Source organism: Phyllobates terribilis, unplaced genomic scaffold, assembly GCF_046119375.1.
Source record: "Phyllobates terribilis strain yellow unplaced genomic scaffold, ASM4611937v1 Scaffold_5__5_contigs__length_657084704, whole genome shotgun sequence".
Lineage (NCBI taxonomy): Eukaryota > Metazoa > Chordata > Amphibia > Anura > Dendrobatidae > Phyllobates > Phyllobates terribilis.
In genome coordinates this window covers 472376093-472393260 of record NW_027362765.1, presented here as the reverse complement: position 1 = coordinate 472393260, position 17168 = coordinate 472376093, and the positions used below count along the sequence as shown (strand labels likewise).

The 17168-nt window shown below is 38.1% G+C and overlaps 1 protein-coding gene across 7 annotated transcripts in view; it reads left to right on the top strand.

Moving 5' to 3' along the window:
• Positions 1–17168, top strand: part of BICC1 (BicC family RNA binding protein 1) — a 304780-nt gene that overhangs the window by 160477 nt on the left and 127135 nt on the right. For all 7 annotated transcript variants that reach the window (XM_073685482.1, XM_073685481.1, XM_073685480.1 and 4 more), the window contains one exon: positions 16182–16228. Coding sequence is in view for 5 of the 7 variants with exons in the window: in XM_073685480.1 (XP_073541581.1) it covers positions 16182–16228 (47 nt within the window). In the remaining 2 variants the exon portion in view is untranslated. The remainder of the gene's footprint in view (positions 1–16181; positions 16229–17168) is intronic.

Below are 17168 nucleotides of genomic sequence, written 5' to 3'. Positions count from 1 at the left end.
CCAACCCAGGACAACATCTGCAGGGAGTGTGTATGTTCTCGTTTTGTGTAGGTTTCCTCCAGGTTCTCCTTTTTCCTACCAGAAGGCAGGGCCCATCTGAAAATTCTCCAATGGGCCAGTCCGCCCCTTCCTGTATGCAGTTTGACACAGGAGGGCAGGAGCAGAGAGAGAGACCCTTGTAATATGTTCCAGTATCTTTGCTAAAGATGGATTAAAAGCATAGATGATGGAAAACGGGTTGATTCTGTGTTCCCATAGGAAAAATGACTGATGCCAATCTAATAGTTGGTGGTTTATTTGTCAACACGTTTCGAAGCATTTATTTTCATCAGAACAACCACGACTAGAGAGGGATTACACATAGCATGCGGTGAACGGCAAATTATACAGAAGGGAAATGCCTAGTTGCTTGCACACTTCCGGTGATCAGGGGAAGACTAATTTTAAATGTGATTTTTGCAGATGTGGATTTAGAACGTTATCAAATGATTTTTTTTGTCTGAAAGTGCAGTGTCAATTAATAACTACTTTAGGAAAGTTTTTTTTCTCATCATAAAAAAAATGGGTAGCAGAATGAACAAGATTATTATACTGGGTTATCTGAGAAAATTGTACACACTACCATTTTGTCTTGTGGAAATAAGCAGTAGACTGTGATTGTGCATTTTTTTTTATATCAGAAATGATGTAGGAGTAAAAACTGATTTATTTTCCATCTTATGAGGTATGCCAGGAATATATTTAAAGAAGTGTTAATCTTTTAGATGCTCAGTAGCTTGGAATTTTTCTTTTTCCATAAAGGCTGGCTAAATTAAATTTTTATGTAAACTATAAAGCTTGCCAGTGTCCAAAGCTGACAATGTTAAGTGAGCTGCAAACATGTCCAGGACAAACGGGTAGATTCCTTACACTGTAAACAGGTCAATCACTTCAGATCATTGGTAATTCAGCAAGATTACTTCTCCGTTCTCTGGCCAGGCTCGTATTTGTTCTCTGGCTCATTTACCCTTCCCAAGCAATTGGGCCATATCCCATCATACAATGGTGTCTTCAAAATCAAAACTGATCCGGCGGGTGGGATGGAGCGATTTTCGGTATTGTCTTAATATTCCTTTATAAAACTGATGCACATAGGTGCTTGTGACAACTAAGGAGCAAAGAGTCAATGTGTAAGAAAATTGTCCCCCATGGAGACTTTTTTTCCTGTTTTAGACTTCAGCTGGCATGCTGTGCTATTTTGTCCAATAAAATTGTGTCCAACGCTGTAGTCAATGGGGTCTGTCATATGCCACTGGCTTCTTTTGGGTCCATTTTTTTTTTTTTTTATTACTGTCAAGAAATCATAATAGAGATAAGAGAATAAATTTGCAAAACCTGCAACCAGATCCATGACCGTTGGACAGGAGCCCTACAAATTGCTGCCTAGCTGACCTCATCCATGGATCTCATTTGTTGGCGCAACATAACTGCAGCTTGATGCAAATATGATGTTGTGCCAGCCTGGTTAATCAAAAGAAGCTGGATATGATGGCAGGTATGGGGCAATTTTCCAAGCTTCTGTCCAGCGGTCACTGAATACTGGCTGCTGGTCCAGGGTCTTGCAAATCAATTCTCAAATCGCCCTTGAACAGTCTTTGATTTTCAGCAGTATTGCTGGTGAGCTTTATTCACCTCCAGTAGAGGAGAGCTACAATACCAGGCATAACGCATGAACCCTGACCCTGTGATTCCAAGAAAAAGGCTAAGTTTTTCTATAATGGGCCACCCTTTCAAGTTTGATTCCTCCCCCACCATCTCCCATCATTAGAGAAAAAGTAGAAATTTAATATTACCTTTATAACATTTGTAGATTATATTTTATACGCTTATTTAGTTAGTATTTAATTTATAAAATGTTAAATTCTGTAATCTTATGTACTCAATTTCCTGTTCTTCATAGGTTTCCTGTTTGTCTGGATTAATGTATAATATGATTGTTACCAGTCGGTGTGACACTTATTGTATTAATCACTTGTCATGCTTTCTGAAAGATTAGAAAATACGAATGTTGGTAACCATTTTGTGCTTTATGCTTGGGCTTATAATCCATCTTTAATTTTATTTCATGCTCTTGGTATGACCTCTTTTTCCCTGTGTTGTTGTATGGACCATGTCCTATTATTTTCAACACTTCTTACCATTTGATATTCAAAAATCTTCGACTTTCAAAAGTTCTCTGAAAAGTGTTTTTTCAGCTGCTAACTTTTACAAAGTCTTTCCAGCATGGTCTGCACTTCTGGTGCTTTTCTTCTCATTACTTAAACAATGATTTCATTTCCTTTTTTGAGTATCAAGTCATTTAAGAGAGAGAGAAATCTGAATCATCTAATTCTACTTGGTGAATTACCTTTAAAGCATCACAATTGATTTCCATTTCGTAGTTTTTCTTGTTCTGGAAACTTTTTTACATTTTTTTTTTTTTTTTTTTTTTGCTAATCCATATATATTAAGGGTTTTTCAGGATTGATGAGGGATGCACTTTATTTTAGGATTTGCTTAAGTAGGACAACACTGCAATATCCAGCACATTTGTGACCAAGTAGAGCATTGTGAAAGTATGAAGAGGCTGAAGTGCTTATCCATATATTGCAAACTGCTGACCAGAGTAGGGCCAAAAATCCAGCCCCTGCTGAATCACAACCCCCTTGACCCTCTCCCATTGGAAAATCTTTTAAGTAATTCAAGTACTGTAATTGCTGTACCACACTAAAGAGATTGATACCTGATTATTAAATTCTGAAGTTAATAATCTTTATATTTTTTACGATCTATTTGACAGATGAGCCTGACCAGAACAAGACTATAGGATTTTGGCACATTTGAACAATGGGGTTATGAAAATATGCGTTCAGATTAAGGAGTTTTCAAAGATTAAAAAAACGTAGCTACCTTCTTCCAAAGACAGCAACCGCCTTGACTAGATGTATGTGATAATGCATCTGTGCACCATTCACCGCAATGGAACCAAGCAAAACCTGTAGAAATGGGTTGCATTGTTATTGGATTAAAGAAGCCATGATTCTGTAATGCAATCCCTATAAGTCTCCCTTTTAATAAAACTGCTACTGACAGCACAGGCACTTGGAGCACCCTTGGTGTGACCAAACATTCATGTGCACCTTCCTACCTGCTTGTTTTTCATCTATCTCCTCCCTTCTCTGACAGCTCTGGCTTTATAGAGTCAATCAAAGAGGGGGATGGTTGACCAAAGGGAAACAGAGTAGGTGGGAAGGTGCACTTAAATGTTCGGCCATGTCAAGGGTGCACATAGTGACTGTACTTGGTTTCATGATGGAATGGAGATTAGTAGTAATTGAGCTGGAATGTAATAGTATCCTTTATTAATCCAGTGAAGATGTTATGAATATGTCAATAGAAGAATAAAGTGATTTTTGTGTTCATTTCCAAACAAAGATTTTACTGACATTTGAGATGAGAATTTACCAAAATTTGTGGTAGATGCCATACAACTTTGTCATACTGCTGCCGGTAGAGATGTCTGATATAAATTGAGGATTGGGCATTGGACTCCTTTTTGCCTCTCGGCAACATTCACTTGAATAGGGACTTAACAGCCTTGGGAACATAATGGACTCCTCTTTCTGCTTTAAAGGTGAAGGTTCTTGGTCTGACATGAGCCAGTCACAAGTACTTTATAGCTCATCAATGGTTATGCCAAGAAAACCACTAGAACATGCTGCCAGTTCACCCAGGTTGTATAGCTATGTAAAGTTTTAAGACTGCGAAATCTGGTAATTCTATTATAAATATATTAAAGTGAATAGGGCTAATATGCAAATCCAGAAGTGAAGATTTTTAAGGAGAAGATTTTTTGAATATTAAGAGCGTTATCCCCTCCTCCATGATTTTCTCTCAAACTGACATTGGATGTTGAAAAATGCTCTTGAACTGCCAAGGCACCTGCACAACGCCTAGTGACCTTATAGGACCCTAGTTATACTTAGAATAGGGACAATGCACATTACTAGGAGTCCTGCAGTGCAGTTGTGTTTTTTTTTTTTTTTTTTTTTGTCCGTTGAGGATAAAAGATTATTTCAAGAGAAGATATTTAGAATTTGGGTTCTCCATATATTTATGGCACATTTCCTTAAAAGCACAATGTATACGTTGTTTTAAGTTACCGTGTTATCATTAATGTTTAATTCTCCAATCGACCTTTTAGTGGAAAGTTTTTTTTTTTATTTTTTTGAACTCTTAAAAGTTAAAATGATTCAGCTGCAGAGTCGCTGGTGCACGGAGAACACTCATGATATGAACAGATTTTCTATTCTTTATTTTAAAGCAATTTTGGCCAGATGTAAAAACAAAATAACAAATTTGGAGCTTGCACAGCATTTTTGTGGTGAAACACCAGAATTGGCTTCACAATTAGTACCAACCTGAAATAAAAAATAATTGCAACTATTTGAACACAGGTAATACCAGGATCTTTCAAATGGGTTAACTGGAATCTAATGTATGGGCCGCCCCAGAAGTGGTTGTTGTGCTGTAAAGACAGTTCCCTATTTTTAGCTATTTTGTGTCAGATCCAGAAGGAAAATCTGCTTTTGTTAACGGCACAAGATTCTTTTGTACATCTGTTAAAAAAACGTGAATTGCTTTAGAGCAATGGAGTCTGACTGCTTCCAGATGTCCGGTGCTGCTTGTAAAGAACGCACCACATAAACCCAAAAAGGAGGAAAAGTTCTGACTTGGCACTTTTTTATCGAGTGTTTTCAGCAAGTTATCAATTCAAACATTTTTGTTCTTTCATGTGTATCAGCAATGATTAAAATGATTCAAAATGTAGGCTTTGTTTGTTAGGGATCTTTTTGTAATGATTCACTAGTGTGTAATTCCAGGAATTCTGAACTCTTGAACTTTGGTGTAAATACACAATTCCCAATGGGATATAACTGTCCACATTTCTAGTGTTAGGAAAAATGTAGACTGAATTTACCTAAACTTAATTAAAATCGAAATGTTCTCTTTGGTTTATGAAAGAACATATTATATTTAAAATATGGACACAGTATGCGTGCTGAATATCCTTGACCCGTTTTATAAAATCAAAGATGAGATTGAGTTAGACACACAGAACCCTTTACTTGAAACCGTACAGGAGAATGATGGAGCGTTAGAGGATCAGTTGTATGTTTCCACTTAATCTTCACTGTTAGTAGTGAGAAGTTTCCTTGTGACCCAACGAAGAGCATCAATATTATCTAATCAATTAAAGTTTGTGCTGTTATCTCGGCACAATAAGCACAAAACTGTGTCCCTAATGTGAATTAAGTTCAATACTTTAGTTTTTATTATACAAATTGCCTCTTCAGAGAAGAAGAGGACTTGAATTCTCTCGCACCACCTATTGGAAGCAGCAATTCTACAAGTCACAATCAACTCTCACAAGTTTTTATTTTAATCCCTTTTATTGCATTTTTCTTTCACAAGAAAAATGGTTTGTTTTAACATTATAACTGGACTTGCACTTCACATGCAAGTCAATAGTGAATAACCTCAACGACCAGTCTAGCATTAAGAGGTTCCACAGACTTCATAATAAGTCAGACCCGTTCTGAGGAACAGTGACAGAAGACAAAATTATAAGACTTATTGCAACTACATTTTTGCAAATTAGATGGTTTCTTTATTCATTACCGGGACTAAGATTTTACTTTCACTCTAAGGCTGTGTGCACACTATGCGTTTTTTAAGCATTTACGCAGCTGCAATTCCGCTGCAGATACGCTTAAACGCATGGTAGAAGGTCTGCCATGTTCCCCAATGATAATCTGCATGTGCTGCGCACATGCTGCAGGAATTTACAATGAGGATTATCATTGCGGAAAAATCCGCAGCACCAGCAATTATTTTGCGGAAGCGCTGCGTTTTCGCCTCCATTGACTTGCATTAAAAAGCATAATATCCGCATCACTACATGTGCACATGCGGATATTAAGCGATTTCAGTGTGCGGATGTTACCCGGGTTTGGAGAAGAGGAGACTCTCCTCCAGACCTGGGTACCATAGTACCTGTAAAAAAAAAAATATATACATTATACTTGCCTTCTGATGGCCCCCGGTCTCCATAGCGATCCGTCCTGGTTTCCCGGCAGCTAGCGATGGACCTGCCATGGCGTGATTTAGTCATGTGGCGGTCACATGACCGCTGACATCGGCGGTCACGTGACCTGTCACATGACTAAATGACATCATGGCAGGTATTTTTACACAACTGCGAGACATGGGGAAGACCGGAGGCATTGGATAAGGAGACCGGGGGCTATCAGAAGTTAAGTATAATATTTTTTTTTATTATTTTTTACCATTCTTTTACGGTCACACTACATAAATCCGTACCGGTTGCATGGATGTATACAATGTGACCAAGTTGTCAAGCTAAAATCGCTTGGAAAGTGCTTGACCACCCGCATGCGAAATTGCATGATTAAACCGCTTCAATTCCGCTTGTCCCTGGCAGGAAAAAAGCATGTAAAATCTGCATGCATTTTTTTTTCTGCCAGGGAGATGCAGAAGCTCTCAGAAAAAAAACAGAGCATTTCTGCATCGTGTGCACATAGCCTAATTGTGAGCACAAAATTTGTTGAGATTACCTTTTCTAGGAGATGGTAACTGTGTACATCCTAGAAAAGATCTGGTCTGGCTGGTGGATCAAAAGGATTTACTTCTATTGCTCTTTCTAATTTTCTCTTGCTTCATAATGCACAGAAATCCATCTTGCATTGCTTCTTATTCAAGAACATTAAAAGGATTATGGTGCTCAGGAAAGTGGGCCCCAAACGGTGTAAAATACATGAAATGTGTTGCCCTTTCTGGATCCATTGCTGGCTTCCCACCACTGATCCAGTCCTAGCGTTTGACTATAGCAGTGACGCCACATCACAGCACGCACCACCACTGTCACTGAGCTCTGTGACTGGCTAGAGCAGGGCCACATACTGTTGACGTGATGTCATTGCTCTTAAGAGTCATTGAGCTTAGCGGCGCATACAGTCAATAACCCTGCATGAGCTCTGACTGGCTAAAGCAGGGAGGGAACCTGGTCAGACTCTGGTATCAGGGCAGCAGTGGGAAGGGAGCACTGAACCCTGCGAGGGTTGAGTGCCTATTGAGTCCCATTTCGGCATGGCGTAAGACAGCCGCACGCTCACATCCTCCATCTACAGGGATAACTCCTAACTCAAAAGTAGGAAGTCTCGCAGATCTGTCAAAATAACTTAAGAGATACCAGCATATCCCGCTCTTCTGTTTAACGATTCTAAAGGTTTTATCTTAATTCATGAATTCTTCATGGTGGTGATGGGTCAGGTCCTCTATTTGGTTGGCTAAAGAAGTGATTTGCCTTACTTTTTAACTGGGGAGTCTGAAAAATTGATTTCCTCATCTCAAGTTAGTAATTTGTACAATTTAATATGGTGCGTTATGCCTGTTGAATGTTAACGTGTTCCTTTTGGTGGTTGATGGATACTGGTCAAGAATTCCATAATGGAATGCGAATTGCATCAGTGTAGTTTCTAGTGGCCTTTTTGTTAGTGTTCTATTCATAATAGATCATGTACATGGCACTTATTTGGATTGCTTAATGGTGTACAATATTATGTTAGCTGAATATTTAGGCAAAGTAAAAAGTACAATCATGTTTGAGACCTTGGGTTGGCAACCGGCTGGACACAATTTAGGAGTCATGTATCCAATGATTGTAAAAAGTAGTACCAGGGCCTAATATTGAATGGAGTTAATTGATTGATTGTGTTTTGCATGCAAAAAAATAAAAATAAAATTTTGCAAATGGATGTCATGTGTAGTGAGAGTTCAGAGGTGGTGGGTATGAGACCAGGATGCAAAGAAGGCATCAGTGTCTTGCCAAACCCCTAGGCCAGCAAAACAAAAATCAAGATGCTGTATACAAGGTTTATCTGAAGTTTTCCCTCTTTTAAAAGCAAAAGTAGAGATTAGATTTGAATCAAATAGAAACACATGCAACAATGTAAATTATTTTTGCCTAAATTTGTGGATTGATGAACCTAGGAGATTGTGGAAGTTGACATCCCGAAGGGTTAAACTTTGTATAATACGATTACTTTAATGTCGGTCTTCAGTATAATAAACCCCATACTCACTGTTTCTTTTGGAATGGCTTTGCATTGTCTTAGTGGTAAGGAAGGAGATTCCAATGTTGGTGTTTTTGCTGGTCTGCGCCACAGCTGTGGAGCTTCCTGCATACTTTCCTAGAACACTAATTGGATATTGAGCCTTGGTAGGAGGGTATGGTAGATGACACAGGCTTATTGTCTGCAAAGTTCATACTGCTGAGATAATGATGCTCCTACTTCAGCCGACTGTATATTTGCTTAGTGAATGACCCATGTCCGGATAACCTTTTAATTGAATGAGACATGATTTGGGATAAAGGTTGACATGAAATTTACGTTGTATGTAATCCAGCACATCATAGAAAATTGTGAATGGAACGGTGTTATTGTTGGCTTTGGGTTTATAATTTTGATCCCACTAGAAAGGTTAAGTGCTGCTCTTAATCAATGGGGAGATGATATTCTGTTCAAATTAGACTTCATTACTTTTTAATTATCAAAGTCTCAAGTGAAATTGGAGCTTGTGTTTTTAGGCTTGCGTCGGGTTGTACCACACTTTCGATCTGTTTTCTTAACTTTTGCTTTTAAAACAAATGGAGAAAAGACTTTACACCATTTCATGTTAAACTGAGTATTTTTAACTGGCTTTACATTAAAAAACACTTAATCTTTCCAATAGAAATTTATTTAAAGTGTTTGTAAATCGCTGACTTTGTTGCCCTTTCATTTTTTAAGATCGGTCACAATGCTGTCTGCTCTTCCACTTTCCATTTACGGTTTCTTACAACAAAATCGCTGGATTTTAGAGCCAATGAGAGAAGTACTCAGGGTTGCCAACTAACATCATTTCTTTGTTTTTCTGTGTTACTTAGCAAAAAACCAATGTTACCCCCTGATGTATTGTTGAATGGTGTCTATAGTTCAGAATACAGATTTGAAGACATTAGAAGCGTTCACGGTCATCCACATTACCAACTTAACGTGGACAGTGTGTGCTATTTAATTATAGGCCTTTGTCTTAAGTGGACTCTTTGGCTGTTGGGGAAACCTAAATGTGCTTTATCCTACACTATAGAGATGCAGTCTGTTTCCAATGACCCTGAGATTAATGATGGACTTGCCTTACAGGATCTGGGGTTATTTGAGCTTCTATTTGTTTGTGCTGCTCTGGTAAAGGTGATCTAGGGAATTTCGTTTCTTTAAGCCTCATTTCAGATATTTAAAAAAAAATTTTCTTCTCTTTGTAAAAAAAAACAACGGAACTGATCAGCTTTTTTGAAAATTGTATGTTTTTGTGTTTTTTAGTAGCTATATTTTTGGATATGATTTTTATTGTGTTGTCAAATTTCTCCTAAGATTTATGTGAAAAACACCACAAAAAAGCCACTGAAAAATGCATCGTGTACTGACATGCGTTCTTAATAAACAAACCCACAAAAAGAAATTTTGTGTGAGGGGAAAATAACAGCAGACTGCTGGATAAGGCCACTTGCCAGAACATGCTGCATCTGGAAATATTGCATGATTTGCATTTCTTATAGTGCATTTCAAATTTCTCTGGTCTTAAATCATAGGCTACTTTCACATCACAATTGAGTCCTGACTTTCCTTACCAGTAAATGAAAGCGCCCAACGGAGCCATTGAGTGCAGTGAAGGGATCGGAGTATAACTTTGGACTTAATTTGTCTCAGTTTCCCGTTGTGTACATTTTTGTGTTTTTTTTCATGATGCACTATTGTGTTCTAATTTAAAACATGGACTAAGCCAGAAATGAGGCCAAATGGAGTATAAAGTTTGATAAGGCGAATGGAGAACAATATATTCAAGTCTATGGCTCTACCAAGAGTTTGGTCTTGGTCACATTTTTGTGGCATCCAGATGGAAGCATTATGGCATTAGGAAAAGTGGCTCTATAATGGTCTGAACTCTGCCCAACATTTGGCTGCGCAGGTGTTTTTTTTTTGATTGTTTTTTGACTAAATGACGGAGTAATGAGCCTTATATCTTATGCACTGTTCAGTCTTTTCCCAATTCTGACCTATCGTTATTTTAGTCTAAGGAGCATTGTTTTTCTATATTGGATTATTTTGATTTTAAGTCCTGTTTTTTTTTATTTTTTTGGAATGGCATTCAATTACATGAAACACTACCTATAGTGTGGTCTGGAAAAAATAGTTTCTGGGAAATTTTTGGCCATGCTTAAGTAATGAATTGAATTATATTGGTGGTCCTAGAGTTGGATAAATAATGCCATAATATCCTACTCTTCGTAAAGACTGATGACCCCTTCCCCTCTCTCTCTCTCTCTCTCTCTCTCTCTCTCTCTCTCTCTCTCTCTCTCTCTCTCTCTCTCTCTCTCTCTCTCTCTCTCTCTCTCTCTCTCTCTCTCTCTCTCTCTCTCTCATTTATTAGAAAAGATTTAACCGCAAACGAAAGTTGATTTTTAATCAATAGATCTTGGAATAATAACCTCCACAATTGGATGTGTTTAAATAAAATGTTCTGTGCTGAGATAATCTTATAAATGTGCCCCTGCTGTGTACTGTGTAATGGCTGTGTCTGACCATACAGGAACATGGTCTGATCATACCACAGCTCCTGGGCACAGGAGGAAGCAAAAGAGTATACAGACATTACAGCAGGGATCACAGCTGATTCTTTTTGGAAGGTAAAGCATTTCCCTGCCTGTTTTTAAACCATGTTTTACTTCAAAGAAAGAATCAGCTGTGATCCTGTGCTGTCCTGTCTGTATACTCATTTGCTTCCTCCCCTGCCCAGGAGCTGTGGTATGATCAGACCATGTTCCTGTACGGTCAGACACAGCCATTACACAGTACACAGCAGGGGCACATTTATAAGATTATATCCGCACAGGAACATTTTATTTAAATACATTCAATTATGGAAGTTATTATTTAAAGATCTATTGATTTAAAATGACCTGTATGAAGTAATGTAAAATGGGAAAAAAAATGTCATTTTGTTTGGGAAATAAACACTAGATTGTCTGTAAATCAGAGTCATACTAGCAAATATATTCTGCTTCATGGATTTGGCAGCTAGTTCAGAAATTTATTTAGGAAAATTTAATAGGATATAGAAGGAAGACGTCACTCTAAAGTTTCTCTGCTCCTTTTAATGGAGCATATGTTAAGAATGCATAGTAAATGGAAGATGACTGATATTTATTCAATAGAATAGGAAATAAACCAAACCATGTTTTAATGGGTGACTCAAAATTTGCTGTTGCAACTTGTGAAGACTATCGCTTTTTAAACTGCCTGCCTTGAGATCAGTGGGTACAATTCTATTCTACCAGTTACGGAAGTATAGTAACTGCAGTCAATTGGAGCAAAGCTCACCAACTCCAGTCCTCAAGGCCACCCAACAGGTCATGTTTTCAGGATTTCCTTATATTACACAGGTGATGGAATTATTGCCTGTGCAGGTGATTGAATTATCACCTGGGCAATACTAAGGAAATCCTGAAAACATGACCTGTTGGGTGGCCTTGAGGACTGGAGTTGGGGAGCCCTGAATTAGAGGAATGAACAGATAAGCTTCAGTGGGAGCCAGTCTTACTGTTGACCCATGTTGATGATTTCCTTACTCTTCAACGGGCTCTAATGAAATGTTATGAGTGGTGGCTCCAAATGCAGTTAGAGCAAGCTCTTCTCCATCAGCTGACGTGGCCATTGTCCTCAGGGCCACAGGTCCTGCTTACACAAGATGATGCATTGCCGAGAACTTAACTTTTGTGTATATCAGAAGATCACTTCACCTGACAAACTAGTGTTTTACTAATTCGTCTGTTTACACTGCAAGATTGTGAAGCGAACATTACTAGGGGTGCTTGTTCACAATCTTGAAGTGTAAATGCAGCTTAAGTTGATTAGTTTCTAAAGTGAGATACCAGATTTTAATTTTAGCATTGCACAAGCCATTGACTGATGTCAGGTTGGCCTTCGAAGTGCTATGTAATGTTATGATAAACTTGCCTACATCTATAGGTCCACAAAAGCTGCGGAGCCGCAGATCGGCTCTGCACTCTCCGAAAGGTATTGTTGTTGGAAAGTTGAAATTGCAGAAACTGAATTTGTGGGGGGACATATTGAAATGTTAAATATAGTTCTAAACTGTGGCCTTACCCTATATACTCTGAGAATCTCCTGATGTAAGGCTCGCGTGGTAAGGCAGCTTATTTCTAAACTTCTCTTACTTCCTCAGTAGTCCTAATCTTGTAAGACCCCTATATGCATTATGCTAATGTGTATGGTGGGTATGCCGGCCGACTGATGGTCCGGAAAAATTTTGATGGCATATGTCTGAGTTCAGATTGCTGATTGTCCTGCTGCTTATCTTTATGAAAATGATGCATATGTGTCAGCCGGCTGCTTTCTCATATGAGAGCCCACGTGCATGGGCGAGTCGGCCGAGATGGCTGTTGACCAGCAGCTATCTAATGTGTATGGTTAGCTTTACTGTATTTATATCCAGTATGTAATGTTTTGTTGTTTTTTTAATAGTTGGTAGTATTGCTAGTTTCTTAACTTGCATCAGTTGTTTGGAGAAAGGATTTAATTTTCCACTGTTAATCAAATGAATGATTCCAGCATATGTAAATGTGCTTGATCAAAGAGGTAAAATATTTAAAAAATGTTAAATACTTCGTCCACTTTCATTACTCAAACATTAATGCGTGATCTAATCACTCCACATCCCCCAGAAACCTGTCCACAATCAATGAGTAACTTAAACTTCTAAGTATTAACTTGCTCAACTATGTGAACAGCAAATGTCTTTTTCCATCTACCGAGCCGTCCCTGTGACATGGATTCTACGGTATACATGAAAATGCTAAACTAGGACCTAAGGAGTTGTGTAGAAGTAAAGCTAGAATAAGCTCAGTGATGTACAGTAGGTTATACCTCCTTTTGTTTGTGGCTCTCAATCCTAAACATGACTTCTTGCGTTGAGGAAAATCCGTACTCCTGGTTGTGGCTGCTACTAGTATTGCCTGTCCGTTCTATTTAACAAGGATGGTGCTGTTTCTAATAAAGGGGTCATGTGTTTAAAAATTCAAAACACTGTTTAAATAGTAACTACACTTTTTAAGTACTTTTAAAGTACTTTTTTTCATAAAAATTCAGTATAGAAGATATAGATCTTACTAGAGAGGCCTCTTTGCCTACTTTTCAGTCACTTCAATCAACATCTAAAATCTACCTACAGTTCTGTGTTTTTTGAGAGGTATCAAATTGCACCTGCTGATTATAGAAGTCTATGGAGCGTTCGAAAAGTTGGAGGGAGAAAGAGGCAGAACACAATTGCTGCAGCTTCTAGTGACTGAAGCATGCAGAGCGGGAAACTGCTAAATGATGTAGACTATAAATTACATAATGGTCATAAAGTAGTGTTCACCACACAGGGCAGCTTATTTTGACGTTACCTGAAAATGCAATTCTACTTTACGTTGACTTGTCCTCACTCCTTATGTCCGTGGAAGCTTTTTTTTTTTTTCTAATGCCGGAGAAAAATGGTTTAGAATTTGTAGCCCTTGGATCTGTCTTCATTCAGGAAGCAGCAGAGAGGTGTATCTCTGACTGCACAATTTTTCAGAGACATTGGGGCCAATATATCAGTGTTTACGCTAGAAAACTGTCAAACGTTTTTGCCCAAATTAAGTAACCTCAGCGTGAAGAACGATGAATCTGAGCCAAAGTGTTTTGCACCACTGATCATCAAGGATTTGACAAGCTGTGGCATCACGCCCCTGTCGCACCCCAATTCTACCCATTTTGGTGGTACTCAGTGTCACTGGCCTGAAATTTTTCAAACGTTGCAAAATTTTTAAACTTTTCAAGGCTTTTATGGTTTAAAAGCTTTGGTTTAATATGGACCTTTTTAAGGTAGTCTCAAAATTTATGTGAAGTTGCACAAAAATGAGTTTTGGCATTTTATGGTGAGCTCAAACAACTCTGCAAAAGTTCTTGGAGCAGGTAAGATAAGGCGCAGTTACGCCTGCCAAACAAATTCATTTAAAGCTGTGGCATTTCTTACGGTATAAATGTTACTGGAGTAACTTTTGTAGCGAGGCGCACACTAAGATGCGATAAATTCTTAATGAATACGGCTCATCTTGTTCCTGCATGCCCCTCATTAAAGGGGTTGTCCAGACTTGGGATGAAAGTTTGCAGTCACTGTGACTGCAGGAGTCTCCAGCATTGCTGCTACAAGCCGGCTTTTATGTGATCGTAAGTATGTGACTTGTTAACTTGCGATCATATGCTGACCGGACTTGATCTCATCGTCTCTCAATAAAAGTGTACAGAGAGGACGAGCATTGTGTGGCATTACAGGTTTGTTTTTGTTCAGTGTAGCCATCAGACATTGCAACAATTTTTTTTTTTGCAATGCAAAACTTTTTTCTTTTTTTGCGTTCACATTTTATTAATGTTCCCAAAATTTAAGTCCCATTTTATAGTCTGTGATGAAATCCACCTCTGCACTTGCTTTCTTTTGTAATTAATAAAGTCAACTCAAGTATCACTAATGTTAATGGTTAACACCTGTTATACCCAGTAGATATTTTCATTGGAGCGTTCATCAGTAATTCAATAGTTCTTGCAATGAATAAAACTGATGGCATATATGGCACACTTCAAGGAATACTTGGCTGAAAATTCTAATAAAGCAGAGTACATTTTTTTTTTTTTTTAAAGTAAGGGCTTCATAAGAGCCAAGTGGGTGTCTAAGGAATGTTTTGTACCAAAGAGATTCAGAGGATTGTATACCCATATCTTTACCTGTGCAGTGATGAGTCATTTCAAATGGCAACTTTAGGGCTGTAAGAAACACTAAAAGAAATCAAGATTAAAAATGTGGTAGTCAGTTAAGGGTAATTTTTTTCAGACCAAGCAGAGGGAAAAAATTATGGAATCACTCAATTCTGAGGAAAAAATTATGGAATCATGAAAAACAAAAACACACAAAAGAACACTCCAATACATCACTAGTATTTTGTTGCACCACCTCTGGCTTTAATAACAGCTTGTAGCCTCTGAGGCATGGACCTAATGAGTGACAAACAGTACTCTTCATCAATCTGGCTCCAACTTTCTCTGATTGCTGTTGCCAGATCAGCTTTGCAGGTTGGAGCCTGGTCATGGATCATTTTCTTCAACTTCCACCAAAGATTTTCAATTGGATTGTTTGAATCCCCTGTTTAGAAGATGTTCTGACCCGGCTGTCTAGTCATCAAAATTTAGCCATTGTCACTCGGATCCTTACACATGCTAATTTTTCTGGCTTCCAACTCTTCAACTTCAAAAACTGACTATTTAGTCTCTGCCTAATGTTGGGTTGTGTTTTTTTGTGTATAGTCAGTATTTAAAAGGGTGTTCCCAAGTTTGACAGTTATCCCCCATCATAGATCTTCCTGATCACTGGTGGACCAACTACTTGGACCCCCACTGATTGAGAACCAGAGTTTTTAAGAGCCCCTTGTGAATACTGCAGAGTGGATTATGTGCACTGCTGCTTCATTCTTACTTGGTCTGGAGGTCGCTGATCGCTCTATTTGGCCTGTCTTGCACATGCTCATAAGAATTAATGGAGGGGCAGTGCGCATGATCGATTTTTGGACCAATGCATAGGGGATAACTTTCAAACCCTTATAAGGAAAGAATCAATCGGATAGTTTTGATTTCTGGTTAATTCTTAGGACAATTGTAGTTGCTTCATAGGAGTATTTGGAGTTTGTTTTAGTGGTATATGCTTAGTTGTAGGTCTTGTAAAACGTCTACATTATAGTGAGTTTAATTAATGGGGATGTCCTTATTTGTACAGAGCCTGGGTTATATCTTATTGCCACTTCTGAATGTATCAAGAATGCCGGCCATGACTTTGGTATAATAATGTACTTGGCTACTTGTGTGCTCTATGCTTATCCTCATGTCATTACTGTATGCTTCTGATCATTGCTAGATCATACTTACATGGCTGTTTTCTTCTTTATTTTACAGCAGCAGCAGAAGGAAAAGGGAAAAGCGGTGAAGATTTCTTTCAAAAGGTGAGCGGTTTTAGTGCACTTAGTGCAAACGTTGCCTTTTTGTTCCTTCCTGGACTTTCCTTTGAGACACTGCCTTGGTTTGTACTCTTGTTTTGCTACAATGTTTTCATTGCAGTAAAGCGCTGTTGTTGAAAATTCATGACCATTTGACTTTCAATCTCTTGCTGTGCGTTCCTGAAACCTCTCCTTTATTAACATGGGTGCCAGACATAGTCTGTATTATTTCCATGTTCTACTCGGATAACATCTGCTTCCTAAGGGGTGCATCTCCGACTTATACTTTAACAAGCCAAATAACCTCCGTATATATTTTTAAATGAGTCTATCCTACAAAGGATAATGGTTGGCTACAAACATTCATCACTTCACTTTTTTTTAAGTGCTTATTTTGAGATAATGCATAAGCTTGGTACAATATGCTGCAGATGTTTCTAATTCATGATGTGTATGAATGTAATGCTGCGCTCCACCACTAGGTGGCCAAGAATGTTAATCTCAGCTGCAGTAAATAAAATCAAGTTTTTCTGAAACTAAATGATCTATTGGCAATAACTTGCTTTATCGTGGGGTTTCTGTAATGCAAGGTGCAGTCTATTGATTTTGGGAATGTTAGCCAGTTACGTAATCAGAAAATAACTGGAATTTTTTGTGTAAAAAAAATAAATAAATATATATATATATATATATATATATATATATATATATATATATATATATATATATATATATATATATATATATATATATATATATATATATATATATGTGTATATGTATGTCATACTAAACTAATAAGCGGTCTCCACACCCTGGCATACTGACGGTCCGTCATTGTGCAGGGCATGCTTACAGCCTCCGCTCAGCACATGAAGTACTATAGACCGGCGGTGACTGAAGCTGTGCCTCTACCGGTGGCAGCCATAAAGAATAAAGTTGACTT